We start from the raw sequence: 10,527 nt of genomic DNA on the forward strand, positions 1-10,527 counted from the left end.
CTAATTTTGAAAATATAAAAGTTGATTCTAAAACTTCTGATTACATGTTCATTAGTTATGTTGAACAAAGTACAGTTTATTAATTTTTTGTTTTAAAAAGCAATGTTTTAAACCAAAATACAATTGTTGAAAGTAAAGATATGGAATTTTTCAAACATATTTTTCCTAAAAATTGAGTGTGTTTTGAATTCTATTAATTCACTTGCCATTACTTTATCAAGACTATAAATATGAGCAATGACATCGCCTACTTAAAGCATGATACTAGTATTTACAATATTTACTTTGGTATTATATTACTCAATATGTTCACAGGTAATTTTACTAATTTCATCAAAGCCTATTGTTGAAAAAGTAAGATCACGCACATGAAATAAGCCAACACATGACGGTAACTGTTGAAAACAATTGATTCACCCACCCTGCACGTGAGTTAATGTTATATTGAAAATCAAGGGACTGCAGTGCAATTTTAAATTTAATTGATCCTTGATTGATATAAATTTTATTTAATGGTCATTGGCTGCTTTTTTCCGAAGATTTTATCTCTTCAGGAGAACAACCTCTGCACACAGTCTAGTTGTCCTAGAAATTCTTAAATTACTGAACGTTCCAAGGGATATCAAACAACAGCACATTTCAAGAGCCCAAAATAGAGTTGTTGATAGACTTGCTAGAGGAGCACTTACTGCTTCTGCTCTTCTAGATAGAGTTCCTTCTTATTTAAGGTCTCTTGTTTATCAATGATTGTATAAGATTTGCATCCCCAACTGTTTAATTAACAATTTTTGGCGTTGCCCTCTTTTCTACCCATATATATATATATATATATATATATACATATATGTGTGTGTGTGTGTGTGTGTGTGTCTATTGACACGAGGGAGAGAGAGAGAGTCAGTTCACAGAAAGCTCAGAATTGCTCTTATTGGAGCAGGTTATCTATATAATATTCACGTTGCTGTACAGTGTAAAACACGTACAAGTGACGGGAGGAGGGCATTGAAAATCAACCAGGCAGATAAAATAAGGGGGAAAAAGGTAAAAAATTGCATTACCTTCACAAATAGTCCCCCTGCCACTTGCCTGGCTGGGGGCTGTCAGACTAGAGATTTCATTATAAGAACCGGTTTAATGAGTTCATCCTGATCATCCAACACTATATCCACAGGTTCACTATCACATAATGTTGATTGCTCGCTCGCTTGTCCTGTAAGTTCTGCAACGTCTTCATCGTCATCGACATCCAGACTGATATAGTCAGTCAGTTCTCCTTCAAGGTCATCCTTATTTTGTTCCTCTTGCCGAGGAGCTACAACCATCGTCCCAGGTTCAGAAGCATCAATCTGTAAAGAACCAAAGTATCGCCTTTTACAGTTCCTCTGCTCTACGGATCTCTTCCTTTTCTTTCCTTTGCCTTGTTTTTGGGGGTGATGAAGTTTGCATTTGGTCCCTTGGGTGCAGATTCCTGTTGCTTCAAAAGTAGGGCAGACATAGGTGTGCTTCTTCCGACACTGTGAGACCACAAAAACAACACAACTTCAATGCAAGATCACTTGTATATGGGGGAGGAATTGGATGCCTTAGGGACACAGTTACCAACCAATCTAAAGTTTCCAAGAGTTAAGAAACTATCTAAAATAAACTATAGACACGAAATAAATCGTCCATACAATCTTGAACTGCAGGCAAAACTGCATACAATTCCTAAGGGCTAAGGTGTCGCACTCAACTTGGCTGAAAATTGAAATTCAGTTTGACCAAAAACAAACATAATAACCCCAAGGGCTGTGTCAAATCACCAAACAGAAGCATCAAAATCTGTTTCCTTGAAGATGCTAGAGAAATGAAACATTTGCATGTAAAGAGACTGATATGCCTGATTTCAGTGAAAGGATAAGCTTAACATTCAAATTAAATTACCCACTAATTCTACTGAAAATTCAACATGATAGCTTAATACCTCGTTGCCATTGGCACAATAGCCCCGGAGAAATCCTTCACAAACAGGTGCCTTAGGGTTCACATTAACATGCCTATAGGGGCAATTTCTGTTTGTGCATAAACCTGCCATGCAACTTGTTAGTATAATAATTTCATCTTTAATCACTCAAAGAAAGAAAACTTTCTTCAATGCACCTTGCAAAAAATAAGAACAGTCAGGCATTCTCTCTGGTATAACCTGCCAGAAAAAACAAAACAAAACAAAACAAACAGAAAAATAAATATAAACTCTTGACAGACATATCAGTAAATGCAGCAGACCACATCCAGTCCCTTGGATTTGATATATGACAGAACCTTATGAGTCAGTTTGCAGTTGGGAGTGGAACATAAACCATTCAGAAACTTAGTACAGACAGCAATTTTTGAGGGATCATGAATATAGGGACACTTCCTGTCATCCTTGTTACATTTCCCGAATCTAGTAAAGAATTGACAATACTTCTGCTTTCGAGCCAACCGTTGTCTAACTGTGTGTAAACTCCATCTAATTTTTTCATTAGCCAACATTCGAGTTCGCTTCTTTGGGTCTCTGATAAGCTGATGGCCATTGCCAATTCGAACATATCTGTGAATGCTGAATGTTATCATTTATATACACAAAATTGTAAAGATAGATGAAACTGTAAAAGGCTATTACCAACTGATTAAAATCAACAAAGAAAATAAAATAAATATATTAAAGTACATACTCATCATTTCCAATCACTAATCTCCTTGGAATGTATGAACTTTTCACATGCAAACCTGAACGGAGAGAAGCAGAGGGCATGGACTCATCTACAAAGAGCATTATGGTTTATTAGTCGTAAAAAAATTGCCTTTCTTCTTGGAAAAATATAGCTAAATATTCCATACAATATGTTGACATAAAAAAAAAATAAGGAAAGAAAATGGAAATCATTACAATTTAAAAAAACAATAGAATTCTGAGAATATTACCACCATAGAGACAAACCAAAAAAAGGAGTTTAGTGGTGTCAGAATTCTATCATAAGACCAAACCTCATCAGAAGATTCGGGCCTCATTTGGATGAGCTAATTACTAGTGTATCTACTCCAACAAACACTTATTAACTGAATTGTATGCATGGATGAGCTTTCTCCAAGAACTAATATTTAGAATGCGACTATATGCTGATATTGATGCATATCGAAATATGTGCATGGGAAAGTTTAAACCAACTTAGCTGTAAGCTATTTTGACACCAGGGAGTTACGTTTGATATTTTTCCAATGAAAAAATAGACACCTCTTGGAGTGTCTATCTTAACAAGGAGGAGAACGGATCCTTTGAAGTTGAGGATCCATACATTTCCATAGACATGAATTAGTTTAGTCTATTTCAGACCACCCCAGCCAGTAGAGCTTATTTGACATAAGCTCTTCATCAATAAGCACTTGAGGTGCTTATCCATGTGAGATCAAATGACATTGTAAACCATTGAAAGTATCAAAAATTGCCAACTTAATAAACCAAAAAAAAAAAACGAAGAAACAAATCACAAAATTATCATCCAATATAAACAATTGCGACTCTAGATCACACTTGCCTAGGGCACATCTTAAAGTTACCTGAGAATGATGTCCAGTGTCCCAGAAAAATGTATTAATTTAGGTAATCATGACACATTAAGAAAAGTAGTGAATCTAAAAGGTGAAGGCCATGCAACATCCAATAAATAAATAAATAAATAAAGGCATAAAGGTTCAACACCTGAAATTCTTTGAAGTGTCCTCCCCGAAGAGTCCATTCTGTAACGAACTGACCCAATACGAAATATACGTTCTCCTAAACAACCACCACTTCTAAAGTCAGAATGACACAGAAAATAAAGAGCATGCTATTTTGAAAACGTGAACACTCATAACATGCATCGCAGCAAACATGAAATTCTTGTGGAAAGAATGATTTTCCTACTCTTTGCCCGAGAACTGATACAAGCAACATCTTTCTGTTCCCTCTTTTTCTTCTCTACAGCAGCAACTGCAAGCGTGGCTTCCTGTAATGATCATAACAATTGTAAGAAGAAAAGTCTATTGAACTAGGAAAAACTATACCTAAATTTCAATGGAAAAGGCCCAATATATCATATGTATCAAAAGCTAAACTAACCTCGTTAGCTTTCTTTGAAGACTTCTCGATTGATTTTGACCATTTTAGACTAGATCCACCAACACCTAACACCTTGGATTTCCGAAGGGAAAATCCATGGGTTGACCTAGTATAAACAGTATCTCTCTTTCTCGAGAGAACCAATTTCTTGCTGAAAGAAAAATAGTAATTGACCATCACAATTGATTATGGCTGGGGCAAATAATGCAGCACAACATAAAAATAAATAAAATAACCAAATATTGAAGAAGAAACATCATCAACTACCTGATTGCAGATAACGGACTAGTATTGGAGCTCAAAAGAGGATTACAAATGAAACTCCGTAAATGTGATGCTCTTTTCCATGGAAACAAGTGAGGCAGAACCTTCTGATGATGCAGAGGGTCATTGTCATTTTTGGATGAACTTGCACCACAGAGTGTCCACACCAATGAGGCTCTCAAAGGTTTGCATGACCTTCCAACTACTGCATATGAAATCTTAAGTTAATAGTTTATCTAACCACTATTCAAGAAAACAGGAACTAATAAATGGAAATGCACTACAAATTCCTGATGCCTCAGCAGAAAGAAATTAAGGAATGGTGGCTGAGAATGACAGAAAACATTAGCAAAATGACTCCCTGTTAGTTCAGCAAACAAACACAAAATATGGGGAAAAAACAAAAAGAAATTTGAGAATTACTCCGAGGATCAAAACCCAAATAGAACTGAAAAGCTGATATTTCAAAGAGCATGGAATCCTGATCTGAACAGACAATCTAAAACCAAAAGAACAGAACCCTAAGACATACTCCCTCCGATCCAATTTGTAGGATACCTTTTAGAAGTAATTTTTGGAACCAAAATGTAGGACACCTTGTAATATTTGAACTGCTTTTACCAATTTTACCTTTTCTTAATTAACGTGAAGGTATTTAATGTAATCATATCATTATTTAAAGCCAAGGATAAAAAATGAAAGTATATCTTATTTTTCATAATATCAAGAAAAAAAAACTAAATTTTCCCAAAATGCGTGAACCGATTGAAAGTTTCCTGTAACAAGCACCAAAGGAAATATCTAGTATGAGTGTATTATCAACTACCGCACAACCCGAGACAGCAAAGAGCAAACAATCCAGTGCTGGATCAAACCTATAAATCACATAATTTCTCAATCACATCTGTTATAGCCACAAGCACAAAGAAGAATATTCAGTTCAAGTTACATTCCCTGGACTGGAATTACATGACTGAGATCAATTGATTTGGCAACTTGATGAGTTATTCATACATACCCTTCAATGACCGCCTCTTACTAATCCTCCTGTTGCAGCTAGCCTTTCGGGCCATGTGCCCATCAGAGTTTACAGTGGGCATCACAACTGTCTGGTTCATTTGACTTTCAAATGTAGTCCTAACTAACTGATTTTTGCTCCTCTTGTAGTACCCATCAGAAGGGGCCATCTGGACATTGTCATCAGTAGCAACAGAAACTTCACAAGAATTTGAAGTGGCAACCAACTGATTTGATTTGCGCTTTACATAGGTTATTCTCTTTGAATCCAAAGACGCATTCTCATCATGTGCTTCAACTTGGCTTTCCACATTGTTTGATGAAAGAGTTAGACTTTCAACAGTTCCACCCAACTTCAGTGCATCCTCTGCAGAGTTTGGAGCATCACAAGGTTCCATAAAGTTTCTAGGTTCAGATGCATTATCACAGGGAACATTGGAAAGGTGTTCCAGTAATGAGAAAGATTTATTCTCCTCACATGCTGTTACCATATGATTAGGTAATTTATTGTCAACAGGTAGCGGAGGTGTTCTTTGCCTCTCCAAGGGAGCGTGCGTCAATCCTGTTTTCAAGAGATTGGCTTGATTTGGGATTTCAACCTTAATTTCAGATCCAGTGCTCTTTCGAAATTCATCAAACCCCAAAGAAGAAGACTGATTAGCAGAGCATTGTGGTGGAGCGGAAACTGAAGGATGTTTCCTTACAAGACTGTTGTTACCTTTACGGATGTAAGAAGTATTCTGAAAGTTCCCTTTCTTTTCTGAAATTGACCTTTTGGGAGGCACAGATCCTGCCAAAGGCTTGTTTCCTGTTAGAGAACCAGAATTATTACCTGCACGGTGCCAAGTTCGAAGTTTTGAAACCTGGGTTGAAAATGCAGATGCCTTTGACTTGGGAAAATTTAAATAAGATCGGCCCTGGAAAGTAGCAGGAATGGCAGAACCTGAGTGGTTTTTGCCACAATTTAACTCTGAACAAGATGAATTCATTCCTTGAGTCATAACTTTGGAATCAACTTGCAAAGGTTGAGACAACATCTTCCCTGTGATCAAGTTATCTCGTCTGGCTGCAGGACTTGACTTTATATTCTTTCTAGTATACTGTGAATATAATGTAGAAGCAGGTAAGTCGCAATCCTGATCAACATTAGATCTGCTATTCACATTATGTTCATCCCCTAGAATGGTTTCGTTTTGGATTGCTTGACAATCTGAAGTCCTACTATCAAGTATGTCAGGCTTGGTCCCTGAAGAAAGCATATTCGATACTGTACTGCAGTCACTAGTTGTAACAGCATCAGTATCAACTGGGCAGGACAGAGATTGATGCTCAAGAGGTAAATCATCCTTTGTTTGAGGATCACTGGATTCCAAATCAGCACTCGAAGATCTTTCTACAAATTCTCTGGAGTCACATTTTTCAGCATCCTGTATGTCAATCTTCTCTCTCACAGTATTTCCAGAAACAAAAATGTCCTTTTGAGTGTAGTCTAAAGGCACAACTGGAAGAGACTTTTCTTTATGCTCGTTTTCCAACACTGGGAACTGATTATTTGGAATAGCCAAATCCTCAAGTGAATGACAGTTGATGCCTGGGTGCTGCAATTGGGAGCATTCAAACTTCGTAATATTTGTATTTGCATCCACAGACTCAACAGATCCTCCAAACAAACTATTGTTGTATAATTTGGCACTACTCTCAGGATAAGGCAAGGATAGAGAAGCAGAAAGTCTAACCATGCTTGAAAATGCAACCTCTTTCTGGTGTGTCTTGTTATCACTTATACTAATAGGAACCTCAGCACAAGATGTGGCAACCACAATTGCATCACAAAGTTCAGCTTGACATAAAGTGACATTCATGTGACTAGTAGTGACTTCATTTATTTTAGACATTGGTGAAGCCCTATTTGCACTGTTACTGCCACTATTTCCAAAATAAACTTCAGCCTCCGAAACCTCCCCTTTCCCATGAAAAACATTAACCCCATCTGTGCTGGATTGTAAGCAAAAATTTGAGCTTTGAACATGTGGATTTAAAACTTCAGACACACTTGAATCCTTAACCAGACTTAAGGTTGTATGGACATTTGCAAGGCTAACTGTATGTATAGGGTCTGGAGATATGCCCCTGATATCTGAACTTGAAAAATTCACACGTGTCTCAACTTTTCTTTTTTTGGACAAATTTGTATCTCCTTCAGCAAATACAACCAAAAAATTAGCATTTGGGGACTGCTCTGTGGTACAAGTCTCAGGAGATGCATTGACATCCACAGGGGATGCCTCCTTTCCAGAATCTTTGACAGTAACATTATGGGGAACCATGATATTTTCTTCTGAATTAGTGGGGCTATTACCAGAAACATGCATGGGTACTCTTGAATGTTTTGGGCATTCTTGACCATCTGAAATCCTAGTTTCCCCAGAACTTGACGTTCGACCATCCATTTCACCGCTTGGTACAGGGGAGCAAGTCTCTAGGTTTTCTCCTAAAATAACGCTGTCAGTTAATGCAAGAGCTTTAGTTTTGCAATCTAGCTTGCCATCATTTCCAAAGTCAGAAACTGTAATGTTCTTTAGTGCATTACCAGTAAGTTCATTAAAACTCAAGCAAGCCAGACTAACATTAGCAGAATTACATGTGTTTATAACATCTGTGTTAATTTCACTCTCAGCCGATGTTGACAGTCTGCTGTTCTTATCATCTTCTACCTGAAACTGATTATCTAAATATTGTACATTTGAATACTGCCAAGGTGATAGGGACACTTCACTCTGAAAAAGTTGCATCTCAACATCATCGCTGTTACTGGTATCAGAAAAAGAAGTTCCATTGGTTGACTTAGTCTTAGCAGCCTTTTCAGTATTTGGACTGATATGCAAGCCATGGACAAAATCACCTGCATTCGGGCAATCAGAATCATTCTTTTCATCTTTAATGCTAAAAGCACCCAATGAAGAATTAGAAATGTTTTCACTTCTTTCAATTCCGTCTACTTTCCCCATATCAAGGTTATCATCAGCCTCATGCTTTTGTGAACTGGTATGTGACCCTGTACTCAGCAGAGGTACATCTTCCTTCCTATTATTGGGCATCAGATGTCCTTCCTCCGGAGAAGACAGTAAATTATCTGGCAAGGACACCTTGTCAACAGCAGTTATTTTCTCCTTTAAAGAAGTTTCAGTTTTGTCAGATCCATAGGTAGATGAAGGACTAGCATTATCAGCTTTCAGAATTCTGTCAGGCATATTCAATGACAAGGAACTGGAGACATTTAAATCAGGATTCAAAACAACTTTCTTCACCACTTTCTTTACAACTTTTTTCTTCTTAGCAACCCTTGGAGATGTTTTAACAGAACAAGAGTTGGTAATTTCATGAGAAAGAATTCCCTTAGGGGTTTGAGCCCCCTCATTTTTTCCATGACAATTAGCAGTTACAGTGGCACAAAGCTGAGAACTATCAGAGACCTTCTTCTGTAACTTAAATTCCTTGCTAGAACTAGGGATGCAATTTACCTTGCAAGGTGAGCCGCCTAAGTTTCCAGCAGCCATAGATGGTTTGGCAGGTTTTAAATCAGGAGAATCACTGTCAGAGACCAAACCATTTTTTCCCTTTTCTGCAGGAGCAAAATCAGTATCAGAAACGGAGATATCTGCATCAGAAATTGCAGAACTTGAAGGTGCCACAATGGCCTTAGCCACCAGAGAATTTGATTTAAAAGAAATATCAAGCTCAACAGGGCTTCTTTCTCTCTCTTCTCCTCTGACCCCAAAACCTGAATATTCAAATTGATCTTTGCCTCTAAAGGAATTAGAGTTTGAGTCATCACCATAACTGGTATATTGTAACTGTTCAACCTCACGGTTCTTATGATTTGGTTTTACAATTTGAATTCTAAGAAGTGCGCTCTTTTTCTGAATTTGTTTCTTTGGTGCACGATTGAATTCATAACCAGATTCCCTGTTCCCTCTATTATTATATCTACCCAATTCTGAACCATAATACTTCCCGGCCATTACCCGAATACCATCACCACCGTTCTCGTTGTTTCCCAATTCAAAAGATAAACTGTGTGGGTCTCTGGGGCCCTTCCTATCATTTATCCACCTCGTGCTATCACCAAGTCCATCTCTTCTGGTACACCTAGATATTTCGTTGTCCCGTTCCATGCCGTAATGCGCATAATCCCCATTTCTCGAATCAAGATCCCTTGATAATGTACTCTGACTAGACATGATTCCGAAGTCTCCAGAAGATGCATTGAGATTTGATGCAAAATCCCCGCGGCGATGATATTTCTCATCGCCTCTACCCCATGCAAACTCCTCCCTTGTCTTGATTTCATAACCATCATTGTGATCAACTCTTCCCCTCGAGTTGCCCTCTGAATTATACCTAACTTTATCAACTGGCGGATATGGCGCCGCTATTTTGTGATTCGATGGGTGCTGATGATGCAATTCCCGGTCAAAGTCAACGGGAGGGTAAGGCCTCGACGGCCGATTATCTGACAAAACCCTCGGTGGGTTCCAACCACCGATGCGGTTATCGGCATTGCGATAGTCGAAATCAGAGAAACCATGTCGAGGACGATCATTATCAATAATCATCCGATTTGAAACCCTCTGCGAGTGACTAAAATCATGAGGGTGGCTAGCAGATACAGGGCGTTCTTCTTCAACCGGACGGTGGGCATAGTTCGGGGCGTTCAAAGAAAGCTGGGATTGATGAGGAGGATTGTAGGGGTGGGGATGCGGGGGAGGAAGGGTGCGGACTGTTCGATAGGAAAGAGACGGGGGAGGGGGCGGGGGTGCAAGAGTTGGTGCCGGCGGCTGTGGCGGCAGAGGAAGGTGGTGAGGGCGCAAACGGGGATCTTCGGGGAACTGCGAATGGCGCGGGTGATGAGGGGGAAGAGGAGCGTACCTTGCATGCTGGTGCTGGTGATGGAAGTGGGAGGGATGATCCATGGATGGAATCCGAAGAATCGGAAATCTAAGCTTCCACTGTGTGCCTTCTAGGACTCGCGTTCCTCTTGTGAATCTGAAGGCTGAGCGTTGCAAGTAAACTTTGCTTTGGTAAAGGTTCGTGGGAATGTTGATGTGGTACGGATAGCCGTGTTT

At 38.7% G+C, this 10,527-nt stretch overlaps 1 protein-coding gene across 2 annotated transcripts; it reads right to left on the reverse strand.

The window, feature by feature from the left end:
* Positions 1-913: 913 nt before the first annotated feature.
* On the reverse strand, positions 914-10,527 carry LOC129303221 (uncharacterized). Of its 2 annotated transcripts, none has more exons than XM_054942379.1 (10): positions 5,403-10,527; positions 4,388-4,586; positions 4,121-4,271; positions 3,926-4,007; positions 3,722-3,796; positions 2,697-2,784; positions 2,302-2,572; positions 2,140-2,182; positions 1,964-2,067; positions 914-1,514 (listed from the first exon to the last, which is right to left on the reverse strand). In XM_054942379.1, exons 1-10 carry the CDS (start codon positions 10,372-10,374, stop codon positions 1,101-1,103), a joined length of 6,399 nt encoding a protein of 2,132 aa, XP_054798354.1. In that variant the 5' UTR covers positions 10,375-10,527; the 3' UTR covers positions 914-1,100. The 2 variants fall into 2 exon arrangements, with proteins under 2 accessions (XP_054798354.1, XP_054798353.1); XM_054942378.1 differs by having other exon boundaries at positions 4,388-4,589; positions 5,403-10,525.

Source organism: Prosopis cineraria, unplaced genomic scaffold, assembly GCF_029017545.1.
Source record: "Prosopis cineraria cultivar Desert tree isolate PC_DT_omini unplaced genomic scaffold, ASM2901754v1 PC2, whole genome shotgun sequence".
Taxonomy (NCBI): Eukaryota; Viridiplantae; Streptophyta; class Magnoliopsida; order Fabales; family Fabaceae; genus Prosopis; species Prosopis cineraria.